This window comes from Selaginella moellendorffii, unplaced genomic scaffold, assembly GCF_000143415.4.
Source record: "Selaginella moellendorffii unplaced genomic scaffold, v1.0 SELMOscaffold_8, whole genome shotgun sequence".
NCBI classification, from domain to species: domain Eukaryota; kingdom Viridiplantae; phylum Streptophyta; class Lycopodiopsida; order Selaginellales; family Selaginellaceae; genus Selaginella; species Selaginella moellendorffii.
The window spans coordinates 1,744,327-1,760,046 of record NW_003314269.1 but is presented as its reverse complement, the minus strand read 5'-3'; the positions used below and the strand labels follow the sequence as shown (position 1 = coordinate 1,760,046).

Genomic DNA, 15,720 nt, shown 5'->3' with positions numbered 1-15,720 from the left:
GACTCCATACGATATAGGACATACTTAATTAGATACATTTCTTCTATATCGATACACATACGTACCCCCAGGGCGTAAATGCCCTGTACAGTAGAAACACTAGGCGTCTAGGCTGCCCCCCTGGCCGCCCGTCCCGTATGTATAGCGCATACATACGTACAAACACTGAGCGGGGGGTGTTCACTGGTAGAGAATACGCCATACATCCTGCCACCGCTTTTATACACTGAGTAACTGAACAAGCTGTTGCTGTCGCTGGGCTTGCCTACAGTAGAGAGATACGATTTGGCTACGATGCCTCCATACCTTCTACGTGTAGCGGGCCTCGTATATACATATATATAGTATTGGTTTTGAATGGACGAAAGGAAGTGTGAAGCTCGCATTCCACACGAGCGGCTGGCTGTGATACCACTGGCGGGACTCTTCTTTTGCGCTCCTTTTTTTTCTTCTTTCTTCTTCTTCTTCGTCTTCGTCTTCGTGTCTTCTTCTTCTTCCTCCTGGCATGACAACACACACTTGAGCTCGATCTTTCAGAACGTAAGATAGGAGGAAATCGAGAGCTTGCCTGGGTTGAGAGGCTTCCTTTTGTCTCTTCTTCTCCAAACCACGCAGCGAAGAGCAACGATCGACGGCCACGGAACAGGGAAGCTCTCCTTTCTTTCTATCTCCCTCCCCTTCTCTCTCTCTTTCTCTCACTCTCTCTCTCAGTAGAGAACTTATAATCGAGTGTGTGAGGAGTGAGTGAGAGAGAGAGAGAGACTGGTATCTTCCTGTGCTGCTGCTGCTCCTGCTACTGCTGCTGCATCATATCCACGCTAAGTTACTGAAACTTCCAATGTCCAAAATCTAGATCTTCTTACCATTAAAGTTCAGTTGGATTTTCCTCGGCGCGACCATGCTGCTGCCGCTGCTTTTGCTGCTCCTCTCTTCCTTCTGTCTCTAGTTATCGTCTGTGCAGGCAGCAATGTGATGTAGTTCCAAGAGGAGCTTCTCGTCCAGACCATCGCTCCTGCAACAATTTGTGAATCACAGCAGGCTAATATAGATCATCCAGAGGCTCAGAAGAGGAGGAAAATCAGCTGGGAGTTCGTTCTTACAAGACAAAGCATACAGGCAAGTAGAGTTTCTAGTCTCGGGAAATTTGTTACAATACTGGCAAAGAGTGTGACACACGAAAGCAGCTCTCCATGATCAAGAGATAGAAGACGAAGAAGCAGGAGGAGGAGAGTCCTAATCCAATCCATGGCTGCTGACTGCACTGCAATCATCCCATTCGATGAGGCAGGCGAAGGCAGCGAGCGGCCGCGGGAGTACCGCAAAGGCAACTGGACGTTTCACGAGACGATGATCCTCATCACGGCCAAGAAGCTGGACGACGAGCGGCGGGCCAAAGGTGGTGACAAGCGCGGCAAGTGCGCCGAGTACAGATGGAAATGGGTGGAGAACTACTGCTGGAAGAACGGGTGCCAGAGGAGCCAGAACCAGTGCAACGACAAATGGGACAACTTGCTGCGCGACTACAAGAAGGTGCGGGACTACGAGACCAAGATCCAGCCGGGGCAGCAATCCTACTGGCAGCTGGAGAAGCACGAGAGAAAGGAACGGGGCTTACCTTCAAGCCTCATGATCCAAATCTATGATGCGCTCCACGACATTGTTGACAAGCGACTTCCATCGTCCTCGTCGCGCTTGATGGCCGCGTCCGATAAAGCGCACACCACGTCTTATCTCCCACTGCCACCGCAGTCAACAGGTGAGCTTCTGGTCTCTCTCTCTCTGCTTTACGAAACTTTTCTTGCCTTGTGGATCAGAGGAGCTGCCTGCCTGCCTGGCTGACTGCAATTAAATGAAGTGAGACAAGAAAGAATGACAGAAGAAAAAGAGTTTTTTAGAGCTTACCAGGCATAAAAATGTGATTGTTTGCTTTGTTCTTTGCTGGCAGCGTCGAGGAGCTCCGGAAGCAGCGAGCAGCTCGGGGATCCAAAGTCCCCGGCGAAGAAGCGGAAGTCGTCGTCAAGAGATCACCACCAGCAGGATGTGGAGGGCCTGGCGCCGGCGGTGGCGAGGAGCGCCTCGGATCTGTCTCACACTCTTATGCAGTGCGAGGAGAAGAAAGATCGGCGGCACAAGGACCTGCTGAGCGTCGAGGAGAGAAAGCTGATGCTGGAGGAGACCAAGACGGAGATCAGCCGGCAAGGGATCGAGGGGCTCGTCGGTGCCGTCAACAATCTGGCCAATGCGATCCTCACTCTGGCCTCGGAGAGAGGGGGCTCGGGGGAGTGATATCGGACTGAACAAACAAAACCAACATCCCATGTAAGAACCAAAAACTCATCTCTCACCTCTCACTCAAATCCTCTCCTCTCTCTCTCTCTCTCTCTCTCTCTCTCTCTCTCTCTCCTCTTACCATATAAATGTTCCGAGAGATATATAAATCATTCGCACCCCGAGCCATTTGGAACTTTCTTGAATGATGAACTCTGTCGTTTGGCAGCATGTTGTTCCGAGTCCTGAAACAGTCTAATCACGAGTGAAATCGAAAACAAATCATCAAAGAGAGATACCAACGTACCTCTCATTAGTATTAAGTAACACATAAGTGGTCGCCTAGGAAGCGAGCTAGAAACGCGAAAAGAGACGAGAATAACAGACAATACACAACAATTCATTGAAAAGTTAGAAGCCAAGTATGCATACACTGGTTCGCTTGCTTCTCTTCTTCTTACTCTTTAAACTTCTTTTCCTTCTTCTGGATCTTCTTTCTTCCTTCTCTCTTGTATGCAAACAAATTGTAACATAAACAGGATACAGTCCATCGCCTGTGCCTCTGCTTGCTGCATAGCGTTGCCGAGTTAGCGGTGTACTTAATACAACAAAGTTAATACGGCCTGTAACGCGTTTCCATTCGGGAAGGACGGTGACCAGCATCACCATAAAGCCACTGCAAGAAGAACAAAACCAATGGATCAAGCATCCAAGTGAAAGAGAGGAGGAAAAGATTCTTCTTTTGCCATTACTTACCGCTCCATTGTAGTCGTACCCGCCGAGGCCGTAAGCACTTCCAGCAATGGCGGACGCACCGCGCATAGGACCACCTGCGCCTTGTAGAATGGACGAGGGTCCCATGTAGGAGGCGGTACCACTTCCAGCACCAGCTTCATCTTGCGGAGTGGCACGGTCCACTGCTATCTGCGCAGACAAGATCGCTACTTGAGCTACAAGACGACTGGAAAAAAGAAACCGCAAGTACCTGGACCCCGAGTAACTCATGTGATCTCAGAGCGACACGGTCAGCGACACTTTCATCTGCAAAAGTGACAAACCCGAAGCCACGGTGTGAAAGCTTCTTGGCGTCCTGCACAAGAGTACCAAGAGTTAGGAACACAGAACGGGAAAGAGAAAAACAGAAGGTGGGGCTACCTTGGGAACGTAGACGTCGAGAAGTCGGCCAAAGTTGCCAAAGTACCGCCGGAGGTCCTCGGCTGTCGCGTCCAGTGGCAGCCTGCCGACAAATATCTTCTTTCCAATGCCGCGGTTCTGAGACGATGAGATGTTCATCGGTGCCGATACAGGGCCTGCGGGGCCTCCCATCATATTTGCTGGAGGGGGCGCGGGTGACGACCACAGTCCCGCACCATACGCTCCTCCAATACCCGATCCCGCAATCTCAGTTGCAAGGGCCGGAGGGTAGTCGTAAGCTCCAAATGCCGACGATCCAAAGTGCGTTCCGAAGGCTCCAAAGCGAGCCGCAGCATTTGTGTAAATGCCATAAGGACCATAAATGCTAGGATAGGATTTCCCCCAAAACTTCATTGTTTCTTCCTGTAAGACACATATAAGAAACGAGAGAAGAAATGTACATGCCTGACCTTGGGAGTTGCCCGATCCACGGCTATGGTTGATCCCGCAAGTTCATGAGTTTTACCCATAAGCTTTTCCACGGAGTCTTTGAACAGAAGAAGAAGCGAGTGAGATGTTTGGATCGAAATGCAGAGCAGTGGAAACCTACCTGGGTCTTCATACGTAACAAATCCAATACCTCGATGAGCTTTTGAACCTTGGTCCTGAAAAGAAATTTCGTCGATGAGAACTATAGCAGCAGTCTAGCAAAGGCATACCTTGGGCATGTAGGCGTCAGTTATCCGTCCATACTTTTCGAAATAGCTGAGAAGAGAGCAACAGGTTCAAAGTCATGCTTTTGAGGTATTAAGGTGTGGACTTACTTTCGAAATGTGTCGTCGTTGACACTCGGTGGTATTCTGGCAACAAACACCCTTGTAACCTTCGGCTTTAGCATCTCTTCCTGTGAAAACAACGATACACTCACACAATGACGCATACAAACCCAGCAAACCTTGGGAGTCGCAACTTTCACCTCCAGAATCCGGCCACTTAACGAATGCTGAGCCAAGAGCGCTTTCTGCAACAAGGAAGTGTTAAGCGAGCATAACCAAAAACTCCATTTCTCTCACCTCAGCATCTTCCGAAGATGTAAACGTGACATAGCCAAACCCACGGGACCGTCCTGTCGAGCGATCCTGTTATGAGATAAGAAAAACTTCAGTGTTTCGGTTTCCATGAGAGAAAGAGACTAACCTTCATAACAATAACATCGTCGAGACCACCAAACTTTGTCATGTAAGATCGCAGGCCCTCGGTGTCCACGTCCCAAGGGATTCCAAGAACCTTAAAGACCACGGTTAAGTCTCACAAATAATGTCGCTAGACAAAGAGGAAGAACACAAAAACCAAGGCAAAAAAAGTAGCTTACCACAAGCTTGCGATTCCCCAGAGACATGCTAATGCCACCGGCCATGGAAGATTTCTCGTCGCCGAAGAGATGACCTTACGACTCTCCCTCTTCCTCTCAAACACACCTCACTCACTGGCTTGGCATATCATCCCCACTCTCCTCTCGCTCTCTTCTTCTTCCCTGGAAATCCCGCTTGCATCACAATACCGTCATTAACATGAAATCGCAAATCCAAGCAGGCAGCAGCATCCAATCCAGCACATCTCATCACCGACAGCTGCGAATCCGGGGCGCCGCGGCGGCGCCACAGCAGCGCCATAGCCATAAACCCTAGAACACTGGCAGCGCAGGCAAAGCAGGAAGAAATTTCTAAGCAGCTAGAAGAGGAACGAGGCATTCATCCACGAAAGCCGTGCGATTTGCTCTTACATACACAGCCAGCCTGATCGATCATCGTTCTAGGACGACGCTTCCACTCATGATCATCACTCCTCTCTCCATCGCGCCTGGCGCCATAGCCACTCCTCCATTGCGCAGCTACTAGTGGTTTAGTACTGCGAGATTCGCATCTGCCCAGAGAATATGCCCATGCCCTAAAACTGTAAAGAGCTCTAATGGACGGCCGGGATTGCCCTAGAGCGGCGCTGGTGGAGGAGAGATCACAAAGGCCGGGCAGTCGAGGCGAGGGCTATCGAGCGATCGCGGCCGCGACCGGCTCCAGGAGCTGCCAAGGTAAGCGGGAATTCGTTGATGCGGCTACGCGAGTGATCGAGGACGATGCCGGCGCTTCTCAAGTACTCGGCGGAGCTCCACGATGGAATCCCGGTGCTCTACGGCTCCAATGGATTCCCGTTGAAGTGTTCCAGGTTTGAGCCGGCAGGGCATTCCTTCCACGCCGCGGCGCTCAAGCTGCTAGGGCTTGGGGCCGCCGTCGCGGAGGACGACGACGACGATGATGAAATATTGGGCTCCAAGAACGAGTTTGGGGATTCGTACTACGCCAAGGGGAAGAAGAAGGCCGGCGGATCGGAGCAGCAGGATCACTACGCGCTGCTGGGGCTGAGCCATCTCCGGTTTCTAGCCAGCGAGGAGCAAATTCGCAAGGCGTACAGGGAGGTCGCGCTCAAGCACCACCCGGACAAGCAGGCTGCGCTTATTCTCCTGGAAGATGGCGAGGACGCTAGAGAGGCCAAGAAGCAGGAGATTGACGCCCACTTCAAGGCGATCCAGGAGGCTTACGAGGTGCTCGTCGATCCTGTCAAGAGGAGGGCCTACGATTCCGTGGACGAGTTTGACGACGAGGTTCCATCGGATTGCGCGGTCGAGAGTTTCTTCCAGGTTTACGGGCCAGTGTTCTTGAGGAATGGACGATGGTCGGTGATCCAACCGGTGCCAGAGCTCGGGCAGATGACCAGCTCGATGGCGGAGGTGGACAAGTTCTACGATTTCTGGTTTTCGTTTAAGAGCTGGAGGGAGTTCCCACACGCGGACGAGTTTGAGGTGGAGCAAGCCGAGGGGCGGGAGCACAGGAGGTGGATGGAGAGGCAGAACCTCAAGCTTCGCGAGAAGGCAAAGAAGGAGGAGTCCGCGAGAGTGAGGACCTTGGTGGAGAATGCGTACAAACGGGACCCCAGGATCATACGTAGACGGGAGGACGAGAAGGCCGCGAAGTTGATGAAGAAGCAAGCAAAGCTTCTGGCCAAGAAGGAGAAGGAGGACCAGGCGGCCAAGGCTCTGGAGGAGGAGAGGTTGCGGAAGGAGGAGGAGGAGAAGCGTCTAGCGGAGGAAGCGGCGGCGCAGAAGAAGCTCAAGGAGAAGGAGAAGAAGCTGGTCCGAAAGGAGAGGTCGAGGCTGCGGAGTCTTGCGGCCGGGGTGGTGTCCAGCAAGGCGTTTGCAACGAAGGAGGAGGACGTCGAGGCGTTGTGCTCGAAGCTCGACTTGGCGCAGCTGAAAGCTCTGTGCGAGAAGCTGGAAGGCTGCGGTGGATCCATGACCGACGTTGGCTCGGCTCTCTCGGCGGCACTGGACGGGGCCGAGGGCGAGAGTAATGATCCCGCGGACGAAGATAAAAATGCGCAAGCTCCCGTGTTGATGGAAGAGAAGAAGGAGAAGGAGCGGCCGTGGACGAGGGAAGAAGTCGATTTACTCCGCAAGGCAATGGCCAAGTATCCGAAAGGAACGTCACAGCGCTGGGAAGTCGTCAGTAACTACATCGGCACCGGCAGATCGGTGGAGGAGATACTCAAGGCGATCAAAACGGTGCTCCTGCAAAAGCCCGACTCCTCCAAGGCGTTTGATACGTTCTTGCAAAAGAGGAAGGCGCCGAGCTCCATAGCTTCACCGCTGTCCACCAGGGCGGAGGAGGGGACGGAGCTGCCGGGCCAGGAGAATGGAGCAAGCGCCGCCCGCGTCCCTGAAAGTGGCGAGAAGGAGAAGGATAAAGAGCCGAGCTTGGCGAACGGGAAGACGAGCGTACCAGAGGATGGTGGTGGTGGCGAGCAGGACGCCTGGAGTGAGACGCAAGAGCTAGCGCTCGTCAAGGCTCTCAAGACGTTCCCAAAGGAGACTGCGCAGAGGTGGGAGAGGATCGCCGCGGCTGTCCCTGGGAAGAGCAAAGCGCAGTGCTTCAAGAAGTTTGCTGCGCTACGCGAGAACTTCCGGTCCAAGAAGTAAGCTTGGTTTCGAGGATGATTCTTTGGTTGTGTTTTTAACACCAGAGTCCTACCATTCTTTGCCTTGTCGGAACAAGGAAGAATAAGCTCTTTATATTTTTGTAGGCCAGACTGGAGAGAAACGTACCTCTTGTATCGACGACTTTCAATAGCTAAGTTGGTATTCATATGCTTAAAGAGTGATGTATTTGAGCACGATCTGGAAGAACAGTGGAAAAAATCGAGTTTTGGCTGTCCAGCAGGGCTCGGTCTAGCTCGTTGGAAGCAACCATCTCCGGGAGTTAGCCATCACCGCTTAAACGCAGGGAAAAAGGAAAACGATATTTGGAGCTGAGATTAAGCATAAACTTCACTCTCGGATACAGAACTTGCTATGTGAGTTTGATAAGTAAACTCTTCTCTATAAGAAAATCGTATGAAAAGTATGTTTTATGAAAGAAAGAAAAAGCTTGCATTTTAGCTTGGCGCCCTCTTCAATCACTAGACCCATGCTTCCTCCCACGTAAACCATGCTCCTGGTTTGGATTTTCATCTCGCCACCTCCAAACGCAGCACTTGGACCTCTTAATTCATAGCTCACTAGCAGCTTAGACCGCAAACCAGCCATCGGGATCGTCACGCTACGCCAAGCTTGAAGTGGCCAGGGACCCAAGGATCAGCCACCAAAACCAAGACGCTTGTTTGAATGGGAGCAAGAGTTCTACCATTCTTTGCCCCGTCAACAAGGAAGAAAAGCTTCTCTTTTATATTTGCGTAGGCCAGACTGGTGAGAAACGTTCGACGACTAAGCTGGTTATCTTATGCTTAGAGAGTGATGTACTTGAGCACAGCACCGCGGATCTTTGTCATGAAGTCTGCCGCTTCTTTCTGGAAAAACGCGCACGATCAGTGGAAAAATCGAGTTTTGGAAAGGCTTGCCTGTCCAGCAGATCTTGCAGTGACAATGTTTTGATCCAGGAGAACCAGGAGAGATCGGTCTAGCTCGTTGGATGCAACCATCTCCAGCAGCTGAAATTCTGAGAGTTAGATTGGAGATGGCGATGAATGCTAACAGGTTACCGTGGCTTTCTTGTCTTTCGAGGCAAATATCCTTGCGACTCTTTCCTTGGCTTGGACTAGATCCGTAGCAAGCCTATCATATGCTTCTGCATTGAGCACGCGATTTAGATCACGAAAATAGAGGAGAGAAAAAAAAATTCTTTCTTTACCAATGCCTTCCGTTAAAACTTTTTGGAGTGCCTCTAGCTCCACGAGCCTATCCTCAATGTCCTGATAACGATACAATGATACAATGATTTGTGCTTAGCCAGGTACCTGAGTTCTATTGATTTTAAACTTCAAGGAAGCTATCTCCGTGTTTAAAAAGGAAAGGAACGAATCCGTTAATCTGTGGAAGAGAAAAGAAAAAGTTAGAACAAAGAATCACGCTTGAAACGCTTTGCACCTGAGTCTACATCGAGCAATCTCAAACTCGATCTCTTGCGCTTGAGTCTCAAGGAAAAATTCGATCAGCCCAGCATCACTCTCTGGAACAACTCGAGCCTGGATAGAGATTACTTAAACCCGGACTAGCAAAGTTTTCTTAATTACCTCTCGAGCAGCTCTTTGTCGATCCAATTGGCGCTGTGTCTCTTGCCTCGCAATCTCATCCTGCTCGGCATCGCTGCTGAGCTTCTTTTGGATCATCCGCCGCGTAATGTGGCCAGTCTGCGGCGCTCCAAACAGGTTCTCGGGATCCTAGGGTTTGCTCGATGAGATTTCACCTCATTCTCCATCAAAAACATACCCAAACCACTCGCGCAGTCGACCCAATTCTAGAATTTCGACCTCTCCTCGCCTGGAATTCGTGAGCGCCGACGCGCAGCCCATTCCCATACCGTAATGGCGTCCATTGGCGCGCAACGAAGCTCTGTAGGACGAGCATTTTGGTGAGTTCTATCTGCTAAGTGGATGCCGCGTCAGCAAAAGCGCGTCCAATTGCCAACCGCCACGTGCCTATGTATATATTACACTGGAATTAGGTTTAGGGCGAGTGGCATTGTTTTTCTAGGGTTTTGATGCGTAAGAGCGCTCGATTCGATCGGGATAAGGCTGCTCTTTCCAGGCTCGCGCTCCGCGCCGTTTGATCTCTCAGGGCTGTGGCGCCAGCAGCAGCAATCCTCGCATGATATTCGGATCGAGCAGCCGTAAGTCTCTACATTCCAGTCGCTAGTGTCTCTGGAAATTCGCTCACTCTCTCCATTTCTCAGCCTTTGGGGCTTCTAGTCCCAGCCTCTTTGGCGGAGCGTCGGCTTCGTCCAGTCCGTTTGGCTCCACAACATCCACATCTCCGTTTGGGATGAACTCCGCGGCGACGAATCCATTTGCTGCCAAGCCATTTGGGAGTCCTACCTTTGGGCAGCAGACTGGCGGACTGTTTGGAAGTGGGACTGCTACCGGTGTGTTTGGTGCTTCCCAGGCAGCGCCATTTGGCTCGAGCTCCCCTGCATTTGGCTCGGCTACTGCTTCTCCCTTTGGCAACACACAATCAGCGTTTGGAGCCAGTGGTATGTGATCGGTCTATGTTTTCTCTGCTTTGCTAACATCTCTACTTTGGTTTTCACTGTGTTTTAGGAAGCCCTGTGTTCGGACAAATTGGACAGAAGCCAGCTTCGCCTTTTGGATCGTTTGGGAATACCTCGTCTCCCTCGAATCCATTTGCAGCTCCCGCGTTTGGGCAAACACAAGCATCTTTTGGGACACAACAGCTGCCTACGTTTGGTGCTAGTCAACCAGCTTTTGGAGCGAGCTCGACACCGGCCTTTGGATCGACGTCTGCGTTCAGTAGCCAGCCGGCTGCAAGCTTTGGAAATCCATTTGGAGCCACGAGCTCGGCCTTTGGAAGCAGCACTCCAGTGTTTGGCCAGTCGGCTCCTGCCTTTGGGACAGCTTCGTCTCCCGCTTTTGGCTCGACTCCTGCAGGTTTTGGCACCGGTGGTTTCAATTCTCAGCCTACTTCTGCTTTTGGTAAGTTTTCCAGAGTGTTTTTGGTTGCTCTAACATGAGGTCCTCGCAGGGTCCACAATTTCATTTGGTGCTCGGCCTGGAAGCCGGGCAATCCCCTACGTTCCAAAGACCGAAATTGATGGATCTGCGACTTTGAAACTGTATTCGATCTCTGCTATAGAGGGATACCACAACAAAAGTCACGAGGAACTGCGATGGGAGGATTATCAGGCTGGAGATAAGGGTGAGTTTCTGGTTTTCATTCTTGATTGCTCACTAATTCTTTTGCGGTTTAGGTGGCCCGGCACCGAATAATACTGGGGTTTTTGGTCAGCCTTCAAGCAGCAGCCCATTCGGGTCATCCTCTCTTACTCCAAGCGTAAATCCATTTGGTGCTTCAAGCTCTTTTTCCCAGCAACAAAAGCCTCAAACTAGTTTTCCGTCTTTTTCGACTACTTCCACTCCTACATTCGGTTCGTCACCTTCTATTTTCAATTCTGTGAGCGCTCCGGCCATTAGCAGCGCTCCCAGTTTTGGAACTTTCAACAGCTCCCCCTCCTTGTTTAATACCCAGTCGGCGTTCAGTACTCCCTCGAGTACACCAGCATTTGGAAATAGTTCGTTTGGTGTCCAACAAGCCCCTATATTTCCATCGCCACAAACAACGCAACCAGTTTTCGGGCAGTCTTCTGCCCCCATCTTTGGAAGTTCAAACTCTAGTAGCCTTTTCAACAACATGAGCCAACCCAAACCTGCTGGCGCCCCAAGTGTAAGTCTAATATATTTGTGTGCTTTGTTTTCCTTATTGATGATAGATTTGTCTTCAGTCTTTCTTTCCTTCATCTCAGCCCAACACGACGTCATTCTCTTTTCCATCCCAGACCCAACCGCAAGGTACGATTCTTGATATTTACTGTTACAAACAACTGACACTTTTATTTTCAGGATTATTCCAAAGCACGCCCAGTTTGACACCCTTTGCACCTCCGTAAGTATCTTTGAAAGAAATAAAATTTTCTTCTCTTTCTTCTCTTACATGTTTAATTTCAGGACCATTTCAACTACAATGGCTCCCATGCCTGCTCCTGTAAGTGCGCCATTTGGAACATTGCCGGCTATGCCGCAGATGTCTATCGGGCGAGCGGCAGGATCAAATCCAACTGTTCAATATGGAATATCGAGTATACCTGTAAGTTTCTTGAAGTTCTCTTGGAAGAACGCTGACGAAGATGAACTATGATTTGCAGGTGTCAGACAGGCCGGCGCAAATACATTCTAATTCCCTACTCATCCCAAGACACATCACGCCCAGATCAAAAATCAGGATGCATGCGAGAAAATCCAATGCAAAGAAGGACTCTCCGAAGATATCCTTTTTCAGTGAAGGTGAAGAAGCACCAGTGACTCCGAAGGCGGATGTATCTATTATTCCACGAGAGAATCCACGTGCGTTGTTTATACATCAAGTGAACCAGGCCCCTGTGACTGCAGTGGCTGCTAAGCGAGCACCTGATATCGTGAATTTGGAGCACAGTGAAGGTAGCTTTTACTTGTCAGTATCTTTTCCTAACATGTTTGCTTGATTGACAGATTTATATAACGAACCGAAATCTTTTCCTGTTGTTGGCGACGATTCATTGCCACCGGATATGTCAGGTTCGAAGCTTTCTTCCGTCGTATGTAACATGGAGCTGATTGTTTTTCTCTACAGGACTTGATTGGTCTATTCCAAGTACTACAGATGGTCTGCAAGCCGCGCCTCCTAAAAAGGTTTCGTCTAAGTCTCCATCAAAGCAGAATGGTGTTCGAGAAGAACTCAACCACAGGGGTAATGGATACATATCCCTGACGGGTCACAGGGCTGGAGAAGCAGCTATAGCTTATGAACATGGGGCTGATATCGAAGCTTTGATGCCGAAACTCAAACACTCTGATTATTATACGGAACCGAGGGTGCAAGAGCTGGCAGCTAAAGAGCGTGCAGAACCAGGATACTGCCGGCGAGTGTCTGATTTTATAGTTGGCCGAAAAGGATACGGTCACATCAAATTTCTTGGAGAGACAGATGTCAGACGCCTTGATATCGAAGGGATCATCCAGTTCAACAAGTGTGAAGTGCTGGTCTATATGGATGAGAGTAAGAAGCCTCCTCTCGGACAGGGATTGAACAAGCCTGCGGAGGTCACTCTTTTAAATGTCATGTGCATTGACAAATCTACTGGACGCAGCGTCACAGATGGGGCACAAGTGGAACGGTTTGAAAAGAAGTTGAAGAAGAAAACTCAAGCGCAGGGTGCAGAGTTCGTTTCTTTTGATGCCTTGAAAGGTGAATGGACATTTCGAGTGAAGCACTTCAGCCGTTATGCTTTTGATGAGTCGGAGGACTCGGAGGACGATGCTTTGGAATCTGGAAAACTGGTTCCCGCTGTTATGGATATGATGGAAGGGGTCGAGGATGAGGCTGCTTACAGGGAAAATGGCGCAGAGGTATTTCTGGAATCGCGAGGTCCGTCTTCTGTGGACGAAGGAGAAGAAGAGCTCATGGAGGATGTGAGATCAAGGAACCATAGAACAGCTCTGCCTCATTCATTGCCCGCGCAGCTTAAACTGGATCCATTGAAGTTGCACCAGCTCAAAGCATCGTTCTTTCCCCTGGATGAAAACGAGTCGGCAGAAATGACTGACGTTGGTACCTACAAGAAATCAACTCCGCCGTCGGTTATCAAGCAGTACAAGTCCAGTTTGGAAGAAGGCGAGTTAAAACGTCCATCGAAGCAGATAAAGCTGAGTCCTCATTCACTATGGCAACGGTCACCAATGCTTCTGCCGCAGCAATCGTCCTTCCAGGCTCTTACTGCTCCAACGCCATCACTGGTGAAGACTTCGAGAAAGCTAACGTCTGGTTTCCGGCTTCAGGAATCTGACAGCGAAAAACTTCTGTCCACGAGCAATTCGGGTGGTGGTGTTGTCGATGCTGCACTTTTCATGGGGACCTCTTTCCGTGCCGGTTGGGGTCCAAACGGAGTGTTGGTACATTCTGGTTCCTCTGTGGGCCAGTCCAAAGCGACTACGGTGGTTTCGTCCTCCATAAAACTTGAGACGGTTTCTCTCGACAGAACTGCAAGAGACGATCGAGGTAAAGTCAAGGATATCCTTCTTGATTTTCAGTTTAATGCTCCTCTCGCGCTGCACATGTCCCTGAGCAAGGTTGTGAGCGAAAGTAACGGCTTGAAGCTGCGGAGCTTGGTTTGTAGCAAGGATCAGCTAGAAAGGCTCACCAACGACTACGAGGACCTGATCGAAAAGCAGCATGGTACTCCAGGTGTATCCGCAGCTGATCAGCTGGTTTTAAAGCATCAGGTGCTGGCATGGCAGCTCATCTGTGTTCTCTTCTCGGAGAAGGATGCTCTGGTCACCGAAACCGAAGAGGCTTCAGAAAGCATGGCTGAGATGAAAGCCCGTATAGCGAACATCGATCCGGGAACTGAAACTCTAGTGCGCAAGGCTGCATTTAGTGGCTGGCTACAGGATAGCGTCTTTCATCTGGTCCAGGCCGACTTAGACTCAACCGGGAAGGACGCGAGCCATATCAGGGATATAATGGTCTTATTAACTGGCAAACAGGTGGAGCTGGGTGTGAGAAAGGCCATCCTTGCAGGGGACGTTCGTTTGGCGTGCCTGCTGAGCCAGGGCGGTGGACTGGTGGCAAACAGGGAGGATATCTTGTCGCAGTTGGAGGTCTGGGAGTCGGAGGGACTTTGCGACGGTCTCATCGAAAATGACAGGATATCGCTGTTCAAGCTGCTTGGAGGAGATATCCACGGTTCTCTCGGCGATCAAGAGATTGACTGGAAGCGCTTCATGGGGATGTTGATGTGGTACACGCTGCCTCCTGAGGCTGGGCTTCCGGACATCATCCTCGAGTTTCAACGCCTTGTTGAGGAGGGAGACGCGTTTAAGCCGGTTCCCATGTACATTGAAGAAGCACCAGTGGAGGTCAAGGAAGCTCCAGCACCACCGCCGGCCTATGACAGCGCTTACTATCTCATGCTTTTGCATGCGAGAGGGAGCCTTGACGAATCAGATGTGAACAAGATGTTTTCCTCCTCGGCATCTACATTTGATCGTCTGGATCACCGGGCCGCTTGGCATCAGAAGGAAGTTCTCCAGGCAATTGGCGTTTTGAATCAGTCGGATTCCTACGCGCTGGACATGAGTTTTATCTCCCAGCTTCTTGCCGCCAAGTTGATACATTGGGCAGTTTACGTGGTACTCCATATGCCAGTGTGCCCGGAAACTACAGGTTTGCACGAGAAGGTGATCAAGGATATACTGAGCCAGTACTGTGAAGTTTGGAGCAACTCGGAGGTTCAGCAGAAGTTTATAGAGGACGAACTCGGTATTCCACCGGAGTGGCTGCACGAGACTTTGGTAAGCGATGTGCGCTCAGTGCGTGTTCTTCTGACTCTTAGGATGTTTTTCAGGCTATCTACTGGCTGTACCGGGGAGACTTTGAGAAGAGCCTTGTGCATTACCTCAAAAGCTTCATGTGGCAAGAGGCTCACGTCGTGTTTATGACCAAGGTGTCCGCATCTTTGCTGCTAAATGGTAAGCAATTGGTTTTTGGTAAGCTATGGTCATCACCACTTGAACACAGGGAAAAAGGAAGAGATTTGGAGCTACGCGAGCCAGATGGATGCGCATAAAATGGAGATCGAGAACTGGGACATTGGCTCCGGCTTGTACATAGACTTCTTTACTCTCCTGGGGTCCTTCGAGAACAGCGAGGCTTATGATACAGAGCTGGTACGTTCTTTCTAAAACCAATCTCGGTTCCACATTCTAAAGGCTGGTATTTCCCTCGTTTTGTAGGAATCTCCTGTGGAAGCCAAGATGTGTGCGTGCAAGGACTTCTTCGAGAGGCTCAAGGAGTCGCAACGATTGTGGGAAGCTAAAGCTTCGAAGCTACTGAGGTATAGTTCGTGTAGATTTTGTTTTTCTTCTCTTCGAGTGAGACTAATCGATCTTGTTAGCAGGCTTGCGTTGACGAGGATGGCCGATGAAGTGGCGGCGCTCCTGGTGAGTGAGAGCAAAGTTAAGCGCGTGGATGCGTCAGTGGAGATGGAAATCCAGAGCGTCGCGATGGAGGCTGGAAGTCCCGAAGACGTCCAGCTTTGCCGCCTCCAAGGAGCCGTGTCAAGCTTCTCCAACTGGATCGTCCAAATCGCCGCGTGAAAGTTTGCCTGTGTGTTACAAATAAATGTGTGTGAAAGAAAAGAAAGATTCTTCCCGTGTGTAATGGTATAT

General features: G+C 50.4%; 5 protein-coding genes and 1 long non-coding RNA gene across 9 annotated transcripts; 3 read left to right on the top strand and 3 right to left on the bottom strand.

Annotated features, from left to right (window-relative positions):
* Positions 1 to 551: 551 nt before the first annotated feature.
* LOC112345442 lies at positions 552 to 1,665 on the bottom strand. Its single transcript, XR_002992046.1, has 2 exons — positions 1,616 to 1,665; positions 552 to 1,012 (listed from the first exon to the last, which is right to left on the bottom strand). It is a non-coding gene; the product is annotated as an uncharacterized LOC112345442 (long non-coding RNA).
* On the top strand, positions 1,044 to 2,514 carry LOC9635367 (trihelix transcription factor ASR3). Its single transcript, XM_002967291.2, has 2 exons — positions 1,044 to 1,756; positions 1,946 to 2,514. Exons 1-2 carry the CDS (start codon positions 1,246 to 1,248, stop codon positions 2,284 to 2,286), a joined length of 852 nt encoding a protein of 283 aa, XP_002967337.1. The 5' UTR covers positions 1,044 to 1,245; the 3' UTR covers positions 2,287 to 2,514.
* A 133-nt stretch (positions 2,515 to 2,647) lies between these two features.
* LOC9631866 (RNA-binding protein Musashi homolog 2) lies at positions 2,648 to 5,329 on the bottom strand. Of its 4 annotated transcripts, XM_024672188.1 has the most exons (13): positions 5,186 to 5,327; positions 4,775 to 4,936; positions 4,600 to 4,689; positions 4,476 to 4,541; positions 4,358 to 4,423; positions 4,227 to 4,306; positions 4,122 to 4,167; positions 4,013 to 4,067; positions 3,873 to 3,949; positions 3,424 to 3,825; positions 3,254 to 3,358; positions 3,025 to 3,192; positions 2,648 to 2,944 (listed from the first exon to the last, which is right to left on the bottom strand). In XM_024672188.1, exons 2-13 carry the CDS (start codon positions 4,817 to 4,819, stop codon positions 2,882 to 2,884), a joined length of 1,263 nt encoding a protein of 420 aa, XP_024527956.1. In that variant the 5' UTR covers positions 4,820 to 4,936; positions 5,186 to 5,327; the 3' UTR covers positions 2,648 to 2,881. The 4 variants fall into 4 exon arrangements, with proteins under 4 accessions (XP_024527956.1, XP_024527954.1, XP_024527952.1 ...); XM_024672186.1 differs by having other exon boundaries at positions 4,227 to 4,423; positions 4,775 to 4,948; positions 5,186 to 5,329; XM_024672184.1 differs by having other exon boundaries at positions 4,227 to 4,423; positions 5,186 to 5,329.
* Positions 5,330 to 5,406: 77 nt separating this feature from the next.
* Positions 5,407 to 7,552, top strand: LOC9635366 (dnaJ homolog subfamily C member 2). The gene has a single exon (XM_002967290.2). It carries the CDS (start codon positions 5,534 to 5,536, stop codon positions 7,427 to 7,429), a length of 1,896 nt encoding a protein of 631 aa, XP_002967336.1. The 5' UTR covers positions 5,407 to 5,533; the 3' UTR covers positions 7,430 to 7,552.
* Positions 7,461 to 9,439, bottom strand: LOC9631865. The gene is made up of 9 exons (XM_024672189.1): positions 9,215 to 9,439; positions 9,019 to 9,165; positions 8,873 to 8,970; positions 8,743 to 8,815; positions 8,637 to 8,697; positions 8,488 to 8,573; positions 8,347 to 8,436; positions 8,221 to 8,295; positions 7,461 to 7,588 (listed from the first exon to the last, which is right to left on the bottom strand). Exons 1-8 carry the CDS (start codon positions 9,350 to 9,352, stop codon positions 8,233 to 8,235), a joined length of 756 nt encoding a protein of 251 aa, XP_024527957.1. The 5' UTR covers positions 9,353 to 9,439; the 3' UTR covers positions 7,461 to 7,588; positions 8,221 to 8,232.
* Positions 9,440 to 9,470: 31 nt separating this feature from the next.
* On the top strand, positions 9,471 to 15,709 carry LOC9631864 (nuclear pore complex protein NUP96). The gene is made up of 15 exons (XM_024672183.1): positions 9,471 to 9,614; positions 9,678 to 9,974; positions 10,042 to 10,434; positions 10,484 to 10,657; positions 10,710 to 11,182; positions 11,241 to 11,307; positions 11,359 to 11,401; positions 11,464 to 11,602; positions 11,661 to 11,952; positions 12,004 to 12,069; positions 12,125 to 14,844; positions 14,898 to 15,021; positions 15,071 to 15,219; positions 15,286 to 15,386; positions 15,450 to 15,709. The coding sequence occupies exons 1-15, from the start codon at positions 9,593 to 9,595 to the stop codon at positions 15,646 to 15,648; spliced, it is 5,259 nt and encodes a 1,752-aa protein (XP_024527951.1). The 5' UTR covers positions 9,471 to 9,592; the 3' UTR covers positions 15,649 to 15,709.
* Positions 15,710 to 15,720: the final 11 nt, after the last annotated feature.